This window comes from Crotalus tigris, unplaced genomic scaffold (assembly GCF_016545835.1).
Source record: "Crotalus tigris isolate CLP2741 ecotype Arizona unplaced genomic scaffold, ASM1654583v1 scf7180000017551.9496454, whole genome shotgun sequence".
NCBI classification, from domain to species: Eukaryota; Metazoa; Chordata; class Lepidosauria; order Squamata; family Viperidae; genus Crotalus; species Crotalus tigris.
In genome coordinates, this window is record NW_024096469.1 from 6,962,590 (window position 1) to 6,979,986 (window position 17,397).

At 40.6% G+C, this 17,397-nt stretch overlaps 1 protein-coding gene across 8 annotated transcripts in view; it reads left to right on the forward strand.

Moving 5' to 3' along the window:
- The first annotated feature begins 409 nt into the window (after window positions 1-409).
- Window positions 410-17,397, forward strand: part of CARD14 (caspase recruitment domain family member 14) — a 28,231-nt gene continuing 11,243 nt past the window's right edge. The window contains exons 1-13 of one of the 8 annotated variants that reach the window (XM_039345913.1): window positions 410-662; window positions 3,371-3,418; window positions 5,748-5,982; window positions 6,918-7,055; window positions 7,322-7,647; window positions 9,133-9,303; window positions 9,766-9,885; window positions 10,601-10,726; window positions 11,195-11,338; window positions 12,661-12,789; window positions 13,001-13,110; window positions 15,723-15,814; window positions 16,431-16,476. In XM_039345913.1, coding sequence (XP_039201847.1) covers window positions 5,757-5,982; window positions 6,918-7,055; window positions 7,322-7,647; window positions 9,133-9,303; window positions 9,766-9,885; window positions 10,601-10,726; window positions 11,195-11,338; window positions 12,661-12,789; window positions 13,001-13,110; window positions 15,723-15,814; window positions 16,431-16,476 — 1,628 coding nt within the window. In that variant the 5' untranslated portion in view covers window positions 410-662; window positions 3,371-3,418; window positions 5,748-5,756. Of the gene's footprint in view, window positions 748-3,370; window positions 3,419-5,747; window positions 5,983-6,917; window positions 7,056-7,321; window positions 7,683-9,132; window positions 9,304-9,372; window positions 9,886-10,600; window positions 10,727-11,194; window positions 11,339-12,660; window positions 12,790-13,000; window positions 13,111-15,722; window positions 15,815-16,430; window positions 16,477-17,397 lie in introns of those variants that run through there. The other 7 variants (XM_039345905.1, XM_039345864.1, XM_039345884.1 and 4 more) reach the window with 7 other exon arrangements.

A 17,397-nucleotide genomic window follows, 5' to 3' on the forward strand; every position in this document is an offset into this window, starting at 1 on the left:
AATATTTACTGTTGTGCTTGCTGTATTTCTATGAAATTGTAATTACTCTCTTCCTCTCCCAACCCTCAAGATAACTCTCAGGTCATTCTGATTTTAACACTAAATCACTCTAAGCCTCAAGCTGTGCTGAGAAGCAGAAAATAACATGTTGCAAATAAACTTAGAGGAACATGTAAACCATGGATTTCAACATGCTATTTTCATAGAAGCATCCTACTCAAGAGATTTTGGCCACTGTGATCGTTATTAAATAGAAATCTCTGTGCTTATTCTTCCATTCACAGATAAGAAAGCAGTGCCTATCTTTTATGTGTGGATTTGAGAACTGCATCACCATGGCATTAATCTTTGAACTTTGGTTTTGTGATTATTTTTAAAACTCTCTTTGGCTAAAACCAAGCGGAGGGGGGGGTCTAGTTATCTCCCAAGCCATAGGGATCTTTGGATTTTACAGTAAAGGTGTATATGTTGTCTTCTGCACTTTTGGCTTGGCCCTGAGCCAAAAGGAAGAACTTGTATTGGATAAAGAAAATCTCCCAAGCAGAACTAACCCTCCTGAAAAACCAGTTTGTCAGCTGCTACTCAAAAATCAGTTTCCCTCTAAGACATGCTGTGACAACATGCCCACAACAACCTTTACTTCTATTGATCAACAGGAACAGGTAAGACGAGCGAGCAAGCGGGGTCTCTGCTTTTACCTTCAGCTTGACCGGCCTGAAGGAGGAGGAAAGGGCTTCTACTTCTTTGGTGAGAGGATTGGTAACTTGGTTATTTGAAATTAAGCTCAAGGGCAAAGTGAGGATGAAATGGTTGTTCAGGGTATCCGAAGCCAGAACAATAGTCTCCTCTGATTTCATTTAGATAACTGACCAGAAGCAAAACTAACAGGGCTGTCTAGAAAACCTGGGTGTCATCCGTACAATGTTCAGTTAGGACTGAATGATCCTAATTTAAATCTCTATTTACACAAATGTTCATCTCTTTAGCTATCCTATTTCACAGAGTTGTTGTAAGGACATAGTTGGGAGAGGATTGTGTTTGACATCCTAACAGAATATAACCACAATAAATACTTTCATTGTACAAAGAAGGAGGCTTAAAGTATTGTAACCTGCTAGTTTTCACCTCCTACAGTTTATCACTGCTCTTGTTTTATACAACTACGGGTAGCCCTTGACTTAGAACCATGACTGTTCAAAGTTATAATGGCACTGGAAAAAAGGGACTTACAACCATTTTTCACACAATTCCGAGTTTAGGGGTTGACTATCTGAAGGCCTAACTCCCACGTTAACAAACCCGTTAAGACACTTAGATCTATAGGCAGACATTTGTCTATGTGATGTTTAGTAGAGGGCTTTAGTCCTAGCTAAACATCCTCTTCCTTAAGAGGTGTTTTGGTCCCAGCTGTCCAACCCTCCCCTACTAAAAACAAATTGGCAAACATTGGAAGATCACTGTGCAACACTAATTAAAACTTATTGATTTTTAAATAAAATCTGTGAAAGGTAGCCAAGCCAAATGCTGTTTGGAATAAAAGGATTTCAATAACCTTAAGATAAATCAGGGAGTCTCAATCTGGGCCAGGGTGTTCCATAACCCTAAGCCTAACCAACAAGGATCATGACTGGATCACATTCCCAATTTATGGGGTATTACTATTAGTACACCTCTTGTGATGCCTCACAGAATACCCAGAAACTGACTGGCTAATCCTGCAACTACATGGAAGCCAAGCCACATAAGGCTTGATTAATCCCAGGACCTTGAGCTGGACCTGGAAATCTTTGGCAAATAATGCAATGGCTGAAGCACAGGTCTTGGACTGCAAATCCTGCTCACATCTTTCAGTACTATGGTCAAAGGGCAGCTCCATTGTAATGGCCTAATCCTGTGGAGATAGAAAAGAATAGAAAATTGGAATGGAATGGAATGGAATAGAATAGAATAGAATAGAATAGAATAGAATAGAATAGAATAGAATAGAATAGAATAGAATAGAATAGGAAGGGACCTTGGAGGTCTTCTAGTCCAGCCCCTGTTCAAGCAGAAGAACCTATACTGTCTCAGACAGGTGATTGTCTAATTTCTTCTTAAAAATCTCCAGTAATGGAGTGCCCACAATTTCTGGGGGTAAGCTATTCCATTGGTTGATTGTCCTCACTGTCAGGAAGTTTCAATGGCAGGTTGTTTCTCTCTTTGATCAGTTTCCAACCATTGTTTCTTGCCCTTCCCTCTGATGCTTTGGTGAACAATCTGTCCCCCTCTGCCTTGTGGCAGCCCCTCAGATACTGGAACACTGCTATCATGTCTCCCCTATTTCTTCTTTTCTTTAGATTAGCCAAACCCAAGTCCTGTAGCTGTTCTTTGTATGTTTTAGTCTCTAGGCTTTTGATCATCTTAGTTGTGCTTCTCTGAATTTTTTCCTAACTCTCAATATCTTTTTCAAGATAAGGTGACCAAAATTGGCTGCAGTATTCCAGGTGTGGTCTTAACTAAGGTTTTATAAAGCAGTAATAATACCTCGCGTGATCTTGATTCTATGCATCTATTTATACAACCCAGGATTGTATTAACTTTTTTGGTGTTGCTACACACTGCTGGCTCATAATCAAGTGATCATCCACTAGAACTCCAAGGTCCCTCTCACAGTTACTGTTTTTAAGCCAGGTTTTGCCAATCTGTATTTGTACCTTTGGTTTTTCCTGCCTAAATGTAAGACTTTGCTTTTCTCCACACTGAAACTCATTTTGTTGGATAGAGCCCATTGTTCAAGTTTGTCAAGATCTTTTTGGATCCTGAGTTTATCTTCAGGGGTGTTGGCTACTCCTGTCAGTTTGGTGTCATCTGCAAATTTAATGAGTTCCCCTTCAATTCCCTCATCTAAGTCATTTATGAAGATATTGAAGAGTACTGGGCCTAAGATGGAACCTTGTGGTACCCCACTGCTTACTTCTCTCCATGTGGATGTAGTGCCATTGAGGACTACTCGCTGAGTACAATTTGTCAGCCAGCTAGAAATCCATCTGATGGTGATGTTGTCTCTTCCACTTTTTCCTAGCTTAACAAGAAGTAGGTTGTGATCTACCTTGTCAAATGTCTTACTGAAATCTCAGTGTACTACGTCCACAGCATTTCACTGGTCTACTAGTTTAGTCACTTTATCGAAGAATGAGATGAGATTGGTTTGGCATGATCTGTTTTTAACAAACCTGTGCTGGCTAAAGGCATCAGCCTAGTGGGAAGGGACACAGCTCCATGGCTTGGCAGAAGGGGCACTTTGGTCTCTTCCATTTCTAATGAAACTGGCTGAGGTGGCAGGACTAACAATGGCTTCCTTTTACATAAGTGGATTTTTTTTTCTAATCAGTCTAGGTAACTTTGAGCCTGTTGAGCCAGTGGTCCAACTCACTATAAGGTAAGCACATATTCAGAGACTTATTTCTATAAAGCGTAATATATACTGTATATATCAATGTGTATTTTAACGTGGCAGAAAACTTGTTGTCTTTTGCAGGTTGGGAGATTGCAGATATGATTTTATTTATTCATTATTTTATTTGATATAATTCAGTGGAATATATCATTTAAATTTGTATGCAGTCCTGGATAGGATGTGCTCCTGTCGGGCACCTTAGATTCTCCTCAATCTTGTTGCCCAATGATACAGTTTTCTTCTGTGCATAAAATGGACATTCAGACAGATAATGAATCCAAACCCAGCTATATAGTATTTTCTTCTGTTTCATGACCAGCCCATCAGGACCACCTGCTGCCCTTGCTTTGCAGACAGGAAGCAAAATCATAGATAAAACCACATTTAAATGTGGATGTTGGTTTGTTCTCCAAGCTTGCTGTTTAGCTTCCAAGCATTTTGTCACCTGGTGATGAAACGCTCGGAAGCTAAACAACAAGCTGGGAGAACAAACCACTGTCAACATCTACCAGCTGAGCTACAAATATTTTCTACTATTTCAAACACATTTAAATAGATATAAAACAATATCCCCTTAAATAGATATAGATCAGTGATGGCGAACCTATGGCACATGTGCCAGAGGCAACACTCAGAGCCCTCTCTGTGGGCATGCCTGTCGCCACTGCCAGCATCTCGCGCAGGTACATTAGGCTGCCGCTGGCGCCCGGAGCAACAGCCCTGCCCAGCACAAAGGAGCGAAGCGGCCGGCTAGCAAGCTCAAGTAGACGTGGTAGAGCATGCCCCATGCGCTTGCTGGCCTCTGTGTGCGGGGGCCGATGGTGTCAGGTAGCAGCCACCCCTGCTTCGTCTTGCCTTGCCCTGCAACAATGTCACCCCTGCCCTACCCCCTGCCTCACCCTGCAGGAAAAGCCTCCTGCCCACCGCCCCACCCACCAGAGACCCCCTGGATCTCCCCCAATCCTGCCCAGCCCCCACAGGCACCCCCCCACGAGCAACATCGAGGTGGCCATGCTCACCCTGGCCATGCCCAGTCTGCCATGCCCACCGCAGCCACACCCACCCACTGGGCCATGCCCCCACTGCTGCCCCCCCCCCGAGGGCACCACAATACTGATGCGGCCCTGGCACTTTTCGATAAATAAGTGGGTTTTGGGTTGCTGTTTGGGCACTCAGTGTCTAAAAGGTTTGTCATTACTGATATAGATAGTCCTCAACTTAACAACCATTCATTTAGCGACTATTCAAAGTTACATTGGCCCTGAAAAAATTGTCTTACAACTGGTTCTCGCAATTACAGCCATCACAGCATCCCTGCAGTCATGGGATCAAAATTCTGGTGCTTGGCGACTGGCATGTATTTGCGATGGTTGCAGTGTCCCAAGATTGTGTGATCACCATTTGTAACAGGCTTCTGACAAGCAAAGTCAACAGGGGAAGCCCAGAATTGCTTAAGAACTGCGTGATTCATGTTTCACTTAACAACTATGGCAAAAAAGGTCATAAAAATCAGGTGTAACTCGTTTAACAGCCACCTTGCTTAACAATAAAAATTCTGGTCCCTATTGTGTTTGTAAGTCGAGGACTACTAGTGTAAGATAATATCCATAGAGACCCTGTCTTCTCTATTGGAAATTTATTGGGGACCATGATTATGTCTATTCATATCTTAATCTGCCCTACTAAATGATCATATTACAGCCATTTATGTTCAATTCTTGATGCTAGAGACAAAAAAAGAAATAATTTTTGGAATATAGAATTTTGCTTCAAGGTTCACTTTATTATTTTATGTATGTATGGGGCTGTGTTTGTATTTTATACATATATGCAAATGCAAAGAATAGACAGAGCTCTGACCTTATTAAACTATGTTATTTGGAATAATGAGATTTGAAATAGAACCTAATCTAGATCTCAACGGCTCAATTTTTGCCTTAAAGTGACCAATCAATTAAATTACCTATTATAATGTTTCTATAGGTATTGTATGATTATTTAAAATAGAATAATACAATTTAAAACCAAAGCAATAATACAATTTAAAACCAAAGCAATACAATGCAATCTAATGTCACAAAAATTTGTAACTACAGTCAGACCAGAAATAAATAGGAGCTGAAATAATGTAATTTGGATAAAACAGCAAGATTTTAAAACATTTTAAAAGCTAATGTGCTTTACCTCTTCCTCTAGGATTTAATTTCTGCCATGCTTCATGTCAGTTTAGAATAGAAGATGGATTTTATGAAGGACACTTATTATTTCATCACTGGCTTCCAAATACTATCAGCATCTCTTTTCCTTTTAGATTTCCATTATGGGGGAGGCAGGAGGGAATGATCCCAACCTCGTTGATCAAGAACTTCGTGATATGGATGAAGATCGCTTATGGGAGATGGTGGAGGGACATCGCTATAGAATTGTACGTGGTATCTCTCCCAGTCGTCTTACCCCCTACTTACGGCAGGCCAAGGTGCTGGGTCAATTGGATGAGGAAGAAATATTGCACAGCCCCCAGTTCACAAATAGAGCCATGAGAGTCGGTAAGCACTCTGGGTACAGTATTGAAACGTTTATGACAGTGTGGTGTATGGTACTGTAACGTGCAGAGCAGAGGATAGCCTTAGATCAAGGGTCTTCAAACTTGGCCCTTTTATGACTTGTGGACTTCAACTCCCAGAATTCCTCAGTCAGGCACGCCTGGCTGAGGAATTCTGCGAGTTGAAGTCCACAAGTGATAAAAGGGCCAAGTTTGAAGACCCCTGCCTTAGACAATGGAGAAACAGTTATAGTGATGTCCAGTAGGATTATATGTTGGCTCCAGCACTACTCTGTCAAGAGCACCAAGAATCCATGGCTGATGCAGAGTAGGCAAAGCTAGCCAAATTACTTTGGGACATGGGGCAGTTAATTCCTTGCCCTTCCTATTCCTCACAGTATAAATATAATAAATTAATGTTTTTCTGATACCCAAAATCTGGTATCAGAAAGAGCCACTCCATTCTGTCTAAAATAGCACTGATTCTATCTAGGGAAGAGAGGTGTGAAAGAAGGGAGGGAGGGGAGAGAAAGAGAGAGAGAGAGAGAGAGAGAGAGAGAGAGATTACTTCCTTGGATAGGTAGTAGAACCCTATAGAATCTAGTCCATTCTATAAACTAGATTACACTACATATAAGATTTATAATCTTATACCTCTATCACAGGTAAATGAAGAAGTGTTTCAGTTTAAGTGGCAAGCTTATTCTTTATTTACAGGTTAAGACATATATAGCAACACTGCATTTAAAAGATAGTGCTTTTAGTGAAACCAAAAGAGATTTGCAAGTAAGTTTGCTCAAATACTATTAAATAAGTAAATGGAGGAAGGGCAAATTATATGGCACATGTACTTCAAGTTTCTCTACCTGGGTAACTTTAAGTTGTTGGACTTTTTAGTTCCCATCATTTTACATTACGAATGTTCCTGATCTCTTATAGGCCACATGCTGGATCTCTTGAAATCCCGTGGAAAAAACGGGGCTCTCGCTTTTCTGGAAAGCTTGAAACTTCACAATCCTGATATTTATGTGCTCATTACTGGCTTGGAGCCTTCCATAGACCACAACAATTTTAGTGGTGAGCTTTCTCCATCCTTCCTACATCACCCATTCTTACCTGGGTTGTTTTTGTAAAGCAAAACAGATGAAATGGTAAACTCTAGTAATCAGTTCTGACCTCAGTTCTGACGTTAGAACTGAAGACGCTTCTTGGATGACAAGCGAAATGTCTTCAAGGAAAAAAACAAAGTCCAGTTGCTTTTTGAAAAAGCACTTTTGGGACGAGCATGACCTGGATGACTGATAATCTCCATAGATGCCTAAGCATTTTCTTCTTTTCTCTAGATCTAATTGAAAGTTCCCAGCTGACAGAATGCTTGGCCAAAGCAGTTAGCAGCCTGCAAGAGGAGCTAAGCCAGGAGAAACGCCAGAAGGTGTCCCTGCTCCAACACTGCCGCAGACTCAAGGAAAACACTGCCCGACTGGAAGCTGAGGCTGAAAGCCTGCGGGGCATTGAAACCGAGTGTAACCGGATGAAGAGGGAACTCAGTGCTCACTTCCACGAGGCCCTCAAGCTTAAAGATGAACTTTATGGGCTCTCTTTGCGTTACAGCAGTGCCCTTCAAGAGAAGGACCTGGCTATTACCCGCTGCCGGAGCTTGCAGGAAGAGGTGTGAGAGAAGAAGGGTGCATGGAGCTTTTCAGGGTTTGTGATATCCTATTTGCAGGTCCTGGGTGCCATTGGTAAGATGATTGCAGATGGTCTGATCTGCTGAACTTACCGTGGCACTTTGCTGGTCAAGAGAAGGATAACTGTAGGCAAAATGGTTGCTAGAGCACCAGAATGGTTCTGCTTGTGACCTGCAGTCATCTGTAGTTGTCCTCTTTTGTTTGAAAGTGCAATTAGAATATGAGAAATGTTAGCTCGCATGGACCATCTATCTCAGTATCCCGTTTCCATGGATACTGCTGCTGCCGAAGATAAAAGATGCAGCCTAAGAAACAAATGGAAAACCAAAAAGAGATAATCTAGCTTAATCTGAATGACATGTCTAATAGACTATGATAGAATTGATGGACTTTTAGTGATACACCAATTTGGAATGATTTTGCAGGTTCCAACATTATGCAGATTTAAGGTAGAAATCCCTCAAACCCATCTGCTGAAAAAGAATACAGATTATCAAAAAATCAATCTGATGCCTGAAAATCCGTGGGGGAGGGGGGTTGTCTGTACATTACAATTGAGTTTGGTTGTATTATTGACCAAGCTGAGTCAGGTTTATGTCCAAGGAAATAGAAGAATAATTGGCTATTGCGATTTCTTTACCATTTGCCTTTTTCCTTTTTCCTTCTGTGATGTGATCAATTGGATCTTTATTGCAATTAACTGGGTTTACTGGATATCGGTACACTTGGGCTGTAGAAGAAGACAGTTTCCATTTAGTGTTTAGTAATCGCAGCTGCAATTAATTGAGGACGTGGTCCATCCTCACTTTCTATTAGAGTTTCTGGCAGCCATGCTCTCCTGCACCTTCTGAACACTCCCCACCGAAGCTCGAGTTTAGTTTTCCATTTTCTTTTCCCATTCCCCCCCCCCCAAAATCAAACAGTGCTTGATTTTTCTTGGACTGATTGGGATTGGGAATATTCCTCTAATTAATTTTTCCCCCTAAAAGCTTGTTCGGTAGTTCTGCGAATTTTGGGCTTTACTTCCATTTTATTTCTCAGAAACCTTGATTTTGGTCCGTTCACATCGGTTGGATGTGCTGTGCTTAGAGGAACATTTCCGCCAGTTTGGTGTAGTGGTGAAAGTACTGGCCTAGAAATCAGGAGACTGGGAGTTGTAGTTCTGCCTTAGGCACGGAAGCCGACTAGGTGACTTTGGCCAGTCGTTCTCTCACACCCCAATCCATTTCATAGGAATGTTGCTGTGGGGAAAAATAGGAGGAGGAAGGAATATTAGGTATGTTCTCTGCCTTGAGTTACTTATAAAGTAATACGATTGGATAAAATCTAATCAGCAGTAAATTCTTAAAGCAAGAAGTTCAGGACTGATGCTGTGGAGGGAACTGCCCAAACTGATAACTTATTTTTCAGCTCTGCTAGCCTTATTCATAGCTTCTCCTTTCTTTCTGTGTACCTGTCAATGGTAGTTCTACTTGATGAAGCAGGAGTTACAGCAAGCCCAGGTATCATCATGCCACAAAAGGGAAAGACCCTCAAGAATATCTGGGGACGCACAGATGCAGACAGATGAGCTCTTAAAGCTGAGAGAAGAGAACGAGCATCTCAAATCATTGTTGGAGCTGGAAACCTTCAGTGTGGTAAAAGAAGTTGTCAGCTATGTTCCTATTCTTTCCTAATAACCCTAGGACTAATAGAGAGGATAAGAGACCTGTAACACAGACTTATTAGTAATTTCACCAGATAACAGTTTCAGGCTTCTTTGGGGCAAGCTAGGGGAAGTAACCTGTGAAGAAAACCACAGGAGTTTGCAGGAGGTAGCATGTCCATAGCTTGCTTGGCCAAGGGCATCTTCTTGCAAAGGTAAGCCAAAGACTTTTGCACAATGTGAAGCAAAATATATTTTTCAGCCCACTTAATCAAGACTTAGCATGCTTTTGTGTACGTCTCCTACAGCTGCATAATGTTCTTTTCAGGCTGCAGTTAGATGGCAGACTTGAGGGTCTCCTCCATACGGGCACCCCAATCCCTCTCTAGGTGTGGCATGGGACAGGGATTGGGGTGAAAAAGCTTTCTCTAATAAGCCTGCCTTACCTGCCCAGGTACAGAAAGATATTCTAGAGCAGAACCTTGATGATGCTCTGGAAGGCAAACAGGAATTGCTAAATCGACTTCACTCATTGAGAGAGCAAGCGGCACTTGCTGAGAATCAACGAAAACAGGTGAGAATGCCAAGCTACCTGAAGAGTTACCTGCTCCTATGCAAGAGGGAGGGAGAAAGTCTCTTACTGTGCTTAGGAGAGGCATCTTCTATACTTTCAGAAATTGCCACTCTCCTTTGTGCCTACCCTACACAACTGGGGATCCGGAAGTAGCTCCTCTCTTATGTATATGGCAGCAGACATGTGAAAATAAAAAAGTATATTAATTGCAGTAAGTTCAGTCCTTTTTCAGTGCTCAGGGACAACCCTGTTTAAGAACAATGACTTTATTTGATATGATCTAAAAGGGCTAAAGAAGAGTAGATATTTTGTAATGTTGGTTTTACATACAGAAAGCATTATAATCTTAATATAAGAGTCAGTAATCTTGAGCTAGTAATCCCGAAGTCTTCAACAGCATTGTTGCCGTGTGCAGCAAGGTGGTTATAGGCAAATTGTTTTTATTTATGTATTTATTAAATTTCTATGTCATCCATCTCCCCTACAAGATAACTGTGGGTGGCTTACAAATTATACAAAGTTTTCATCTTTGTTCTCAGACATCAGATTGTAATAGGAGGTTAAAGAGAATTTAGGCATATTAGGCTACTCTGTTTTTGTAAGACTTGCCAATATTAAGACTTGCCAGTAATAAAAGCAAAGGGTCCTAAATACAAAAAAAATATGATGCCACGACTATATACTCCCATGTTGCTGTATTTGTGTTTTTATGCAGTGTTGGGAAGAAAAAGAAAATACTTTAATTGAATGTCAAAAGATGAAGGTAGACTGTGAGATCTACAAGGAGCAAATCAGCACCCTTCAGGCTCAAATAGCTGATCTACAAAAAGAAAGAGATCAGGTATTAGAAAATGTGATTATGAAATGTGATTATGAAATGACAGCTTTTCAATCAAAGTGACAAAAAAGGTTGTCAAAAGATGAGAAACTGTCTTGTTAGCAGAGATCTTAACATGATTGAACTTTATGGTGATTGCCAACTTAAATAGTTTATGTTGTATAAAGTCCACTGGTAGAACTCAGTATCTTTGGTCCCCTAAAGAGATTTTTATTTAATTTTGTACTTTGCAATCTAGGCTTCATGCAGCTTTCCAGTTGTTCAATATGTCAAATGCTACAATCAAATATTAAAGTTACTATAGTATTATTAGGGTTACTATAATACTATAGTATGCCCCCTTCTTTGTATTAATTCTTGCTGTCTCTTAAGTTTTAATTACTACATGAAATGTGCTTCTTGTTACCTATAGCTTATTTCTGTTTCTCCCAAAACCTTCTTATGTAGTGTATCTCTATCTAAATCCTGTAGGCCTACAATGCCAGGGACACTGCCCAGTTGGAAATTTCCCAAAGCCTCCTGGAGAAAGATTCACTTCGTCGTAAAGTGTTTGAGCTCACAAATGAAATTTGTGAACTCAGGAAAAAAACCAGCATGGGAGATTTAGTGTTTACTGTAAGTTATGATCATGGTTGGGCTTAGGAGAGAAAGGGAGAAATCTGTACTTTCCCAAATGCCTTTAGTGCTATCCTAATATTTGAAAGCCTGCTTCACAAAATTCAAAATGCAGTTATTATAGAATAAAAGGAAATTTTATTTTGTGTTCTCAATTTTCCTATTTAATTTCTTTTTAAATTGCTGTTTCCTTCAAGATAAGGACCATAAATAATAAGTACTAGCATAATCTTTATTGTGAGATTATTGTAACAGAATCTTGCAAATCTGAAAGTATTTCTCTCCTCTTTTACTTTGCAGAAAACTAGGGAGGGTCCCTTCTGCTTCTGTGGGCTGAAATATATCTTTTGCATGATGGTTGTCTTACCTGCTGACTCTTCCTTCTGTCTCCCAAGGTCATTTTACAGACCTTCACACTGTTCTCTTTCATGACTCACTGAATTACAGTTTCATCAAACAGGATATTAATGCACTGTGTGTATCTCCTAGGTCAGTGATGGCGAACCTTTTAGAGACCGAGTGTCCAAACTACAACCCAAAACCCACTTATGCATTGTCGAGTGCCGGCTGGGTATGGCCCATTGGCTGGGTGTGGCCCATTGGCTGGGTGTGGCCTATTGGCTGGGCGTGGCTGCAGTGGTAACAGCAGACTGGGTGGGACTAAAAAATTCAATCAATTCCAACTTTGCAAGATCTTTTTTTTTCCCCACGAGAAATTGAAATTGACTGATTGAACCTTTTTTTTTTGCACACAGCAGTGGAGGCCTAAAGTGAAAAAGTTTTATAAAACCCAGCTGAAGGCCTAGGGCTGGGGCGACGGTGCGCGTACCCACAGAAAGGGCTCTGCGTGCCACCTCTGGCACCCGTGCCATAGGTTCGCTACCACTGTCCTAGGTGGTTTGCAAGGTACACTGGCTTGCAACATTTGGACTAGATTATATATTCTAACTAGGATGGAATAGCATGAGCATGCTTGGGATGAAACTGGTCTTTGCATGCACTTGTGATGTACTGCCCAATATGTGTTACAACTGATACTATCCCTATTACTAGAGGAAATACTTCATGTGGCAAGGGTATAGCTAAGGCTGGTGACTTAATCTACAGCAGTTTATTTTATCAAAAAAAAAGCATTACATGAAATCCTTAGTTGATCGAAATTATTGTGAGAAGTGAAAGCCAGTTATCTATGGGTCATCTGTTGTCATTTGTTGGCAATCACGACATATGAAAGATGGTGGTTTGCCATGTAAGCCTCACAGACTCTTCTCTGTCTCGTAAATCAAGATATCCTTCTGAGGGGACCCTTTCTATTTCCTTAGGTATCAAGGAGTGGGCCTCCCATCATTGAACCCAAGGACCATTGTCCAAAGAGAAAGCAGCCCCTAATACGAATGCATGCCATCTATCCTCGGGAAGACAGTCAGGACAGCTTGATGAGCACATCAGAGGTGTGCATTTCAATCCTCCACCCACCTCACACTTTTGTATCTTCTTTAATTTCATGGGTAAGGAGGGATGGTGACCCCTGCTCGTGAAGTTGACCAAAGGTCTGCTGTGCAAAAGTATGCAGGGAAAACTTGGGAATAGCTCTGAATGAGGAAATTTGAGTTCAATCACAATGGACGGTACTTATGACCTGACTATCCTTTTATTTTGTAGTCTTGGTCAAGTCATGAACAAAGGGACAGTTTCCAATCATGCAGCCCAATCCCACCTTGTAAACTTTCTCTACAGAGAAGAGCCATGCAAGACAACTCGCTTTCTTGGAGGTAACTATTTCAGGTTTTTGTGGAGGCATATCATATTTTGTGCTAGACTGAGTTTGCAGATACGACAAAGAACATTCTAGTTTTTTTTCTCTGTGCTGGGCTCAAATGTTTCACTTGTTTATCTCTCACAATGTTGAGAGGTAAAAACTGACTCTTTTAAGTCTGTTGAGAGGTAAAAACTGACTCTTTTAAGTCTTCATGTTCTATTGGAGTCTGTGAAATAAAATCTAATCTCCAATCATTCAGGTATTTAGTTCCACTAGAATTAAATGGACCTATTCTAATAGAAGACTTCCAAGGTTCCTTCCAGCTCTGTTATTCTGTTAACTGTTATTTATGACAGGTTAAGAACAAGGTGGGTAACTTTGTAATAGTGGATGATGAATATCCTGTGACAGGGCTACGATTTCCAGTTTTGTTTCTGGAGGAGCTATGGTGGTGCAGTGATTAGAATGCAACATTGCAGGCTAGTTCTGCCCACAGCTAGACGTTCAATCCTGACTGGCTCAAGGTTGACTTAGCCTTCCATCCTTCTGAAGTCAGTAAAATGAAGACCCAGATTGTTGGGGACAATATACTAACATTGTAAACCTCTCTAAGAGTGCGATAAAACACTGTATATAAATCTAAGTGCTATTGTTATTGCTATTTTCCCTCATCTTGGAAGGATTTAACAGGTTAAAAATATCCTAAAGCTGCATACAATGATGCTATGTTTCTTGACAGTCCATTTCACTGCAATGTAACCAAAAGAGGTTTGTGAGAGGTGGAGGCTCACCAATACTGTTTGGAAGCTGCGTGCAACACTTAAAATTTAAGATGGCCCTTTTGGGCACAGAGGTAATAAGAGAATGTTGAAAGTAATTGTGCAGATTGAATTGTTATTTCTTGCAAACAATCTAAGTGGTAACAATTCTTTGTCAGGCTGTTGCATTTCTAAAGCTTTTATTTATACGGTATAATATAAAATAATATGTAACATTGATTAGGGGACTGGAGGCTAAAACATATAAGGAACTGTTGCTAGAATTGGGTATGTCTAGTTTAATGAAGAGAAGGACAAGGGGGGACATGATAGCAGTATTCCAATATCTCAGGGGCTGCCATAAAGAAGAGGGAATCAAGCTATTTTCCAAAGCACCTGAAGGCAGGACCAGAAGCAACGGGTGGAAACTAATCAAGGAGAGAAGCAACCTAGAACTAAGGAGAAACTTCCTGACAGTGAGAACAATTAATCAGTGGAACAGCCTGCCTCCAGAAGCAGTAAATGCTCCAACACTGGAAGTTTTTAAGAAGAGACTGGACAGCCATTTGTCCGAAATGATGGAGGGTTTCCTGCCTGAGCAGGGGGTTGGACTAGATGACCTCCAAGGTCCCTTCCAACTTTACTACTATTACATAAAATAATATATGTCGAATTATATATTCAATCAAATAAATATGGAGATGTGACTAAGAATATCCCTGGCTCATGACTGAAACAGCTATGGTGATCTTTTGAACTTTAAAATATGTCTCAAAAGGCCAAAAGACATATCCCTTTATCCTTTGAACTAGATCACTGAGGAAAACCTCTTGGTCCTGGCATGCCAAAAATTCTGAAAATGGCTGATTTGACTCTGCTGGAGTGTCCTCCCTCCCCCCCCCCACACACACACAAAAGAGAAACAATTCTTGATATATTCTTTATTTTTTAAAAAAATACAGTCCAATCATGTATGGTATTACGTATCACATAGAGAAATGTCCAATAATTATAAAAATGAAATACAAGTAAAATTCAGACATACAAAATAATAATAATGAAAAAGAAGATTCATCATTTTCCTATAAGTAATTGAGATAGGGTATGGCTGGAAGGAGAGACACATCTGAAAGGACTCCTATCTTGAATGTTTCTCCCATCATTCTACCTGATTTAGAGGAGTGTCAGTCATTCAGCTATGATGGACCTCACTTTCAATTAAACATTTAAAAAGACAAAGGTTTGCTAAGAGCTTGGAAAAGGGGAAAAGAAAGCAAGTGTCCTGGCCCACACTTCTGAAGTATTCAATACTATGGTCCTTAACTTATGACCATTAATGACTCCCACATTTCTGTTGCTAAGCAAGATAGTTGTTAGGTGAATTTTGCCCCACTTTATGATCTTTCTTGCCACAGTTGTTAAATGAATCACTGCACTTTTAAGTTAGTTAACATGGTTGTTAAGTGAATCTGGCTTCCCCATTGACTTTCCTGGCCAGAAGGTCACTAAAAGTATCATGTCACCCCAGGACACTGCAACTGTCACAAATACATACCAGTTATCAAGCGTCCAAATTTTGACCATGTGCCATTGTAACTTTAAACAGAACTAAACTAATGGTTGTAAGTTGAGGGCTCCCTGTACAATAGATTGTCAAATAAAGGTTGTGGCCCAGGTTCCCCTCAGAATAAAATGCCCATCCAAGGCAGCTCCAAATCACACCAGGCCTTCAGTCTGGAAGTCACTTCAGATAATGCTCTTGACTGTCCTCACAGCCTCCAAAAAGAATGGGAAAACTCTGACAGCTTTTGTTTTTTCCATTCACATGTTGTTATTTCCCTCTCTTTTATGTCTCTTCCTGAAACAGTTCTCAGGAGTTCCTGGACGAGGAGTTTTCTCTCATCTCAGCTGAAGAGAAAGGGAGGGATTCCTCTTTTGAATATGATATGGGGAGAGATGGTAAGAGTTTCCCACAGGGAAAACATTTTCCTTGTTTTTTCTGGCCTATGGAAGAGGAAGGAAAAAATGCCCTCCTTAATGTATTCGTGAACCTGCTTTTTTTTTTTTTTTTTTTTGGTCCAAAAGAGATTCTAGCAGTGCCACTTGAAAGGATCTATTTGCTAAAGTCCACATATGTGAAAGCAAATTCGTAACATAAGTAACAGCAAATTAGTTTTAAAGATGTTGTTCAGATTTAAATCTGTGTTAAAGGTGGGGGGGGGAGGGAAGGTACAAATCAGCCTGGTGCTTTCCAGAGCTTTTTGACCTCTGGATACTTAGCCAGCTTGGCCAAAATTAGGGAAGACCTGGAAGGCCTATACTTTTTGTTTCTCCTTTTTTCCTACGATAAACCCCTACAATATGGAAAACTTATTTCCGCTTTTGCTCTTGAAAACCATGTTCAATTTTCCTCCCATTGTTTTTCTTCCTTAAGGAGAAAAAAATTGGGAACTCGTATCTAGCAAGGCAGGGAAAAATACAATGAGTGTGTGTTGAATATTATTTACTAATCTTGGGCTAAAAACCAACCATTGATTGCTTTGCTCTCCTGTGTTTGAATGTATCTTTCTTACAGATGGTTCTTCCCTCTGGCTCCACATAGACCCTTGCATCTCTGAGAGGTAAACACACAGACTCCAGTGACATGGTTTTATTTTATAATGTATTACGGTCAAAAATAATAATAAAAAAAGCTTCTTTCAACGTGTAAAAAACAAGAAAAAAAGTCAAGGGAACGATTGGCCCTTTAGCGGGAGAAAGTGGCAAGAAGGTGACAAGCCACAGAGAGAAAACAGAACTACTCAACTCATTTTTTGCATCCATCTTACACAAAGGGAAGAAACACTCCAACCTATCAAAAAACAGATTAGAAACACAAGTTAAAATAGGCAAGAAAATGGAAAGTGAGCTGCTGTACACCCTAGACAAGTTTAAATCACCAGGACCAGATAGACTACACCCCAAGGTTCTGAAGGAACTGGCAGATGTGATCTCAGAACCACTGAACTATATCTTTCAAAGATCCTGGAACACTGGGGAACTATCAGAGGACTGGAAAAGAGCTGATGCAGTTCCCATCTTCAAAAAAAAAGGGGGGGGGGGAATAGCTCCAGGAAACTACAGACTTATCAGCCTCACCTCAATACTTAGGAAGATTCTGGAAAAGATAATCAAGCAACGAACCAGCGAACACCTAGAGGCAAACAAAATCATTACCAAAAGCCAACATGGGTTTGTCAAAAACAGATCATGCCAGACAAATCTTATTGCATTCTTTGACCAGGTGACAAAATTAGTGGACCAGAGGATTGCTGTGGATATAATTTACTTGGACTTCAGCAAGGCATGTGATAAAGTAGACCACAACCTACTACTTGATAGGATAGAAAAATATGGCTTAGACAGCATCACCACCAGATGGATTTGTAGCTGGCTGACCGGCCATACTCAGCCTACGGTCCTTAATGGAACTGATCTACATGGAGGGAAGTATGCAGTGGGGTAACTTAAGGCTCTGTTTTAGCCCCAGTGCTCTTCATCTT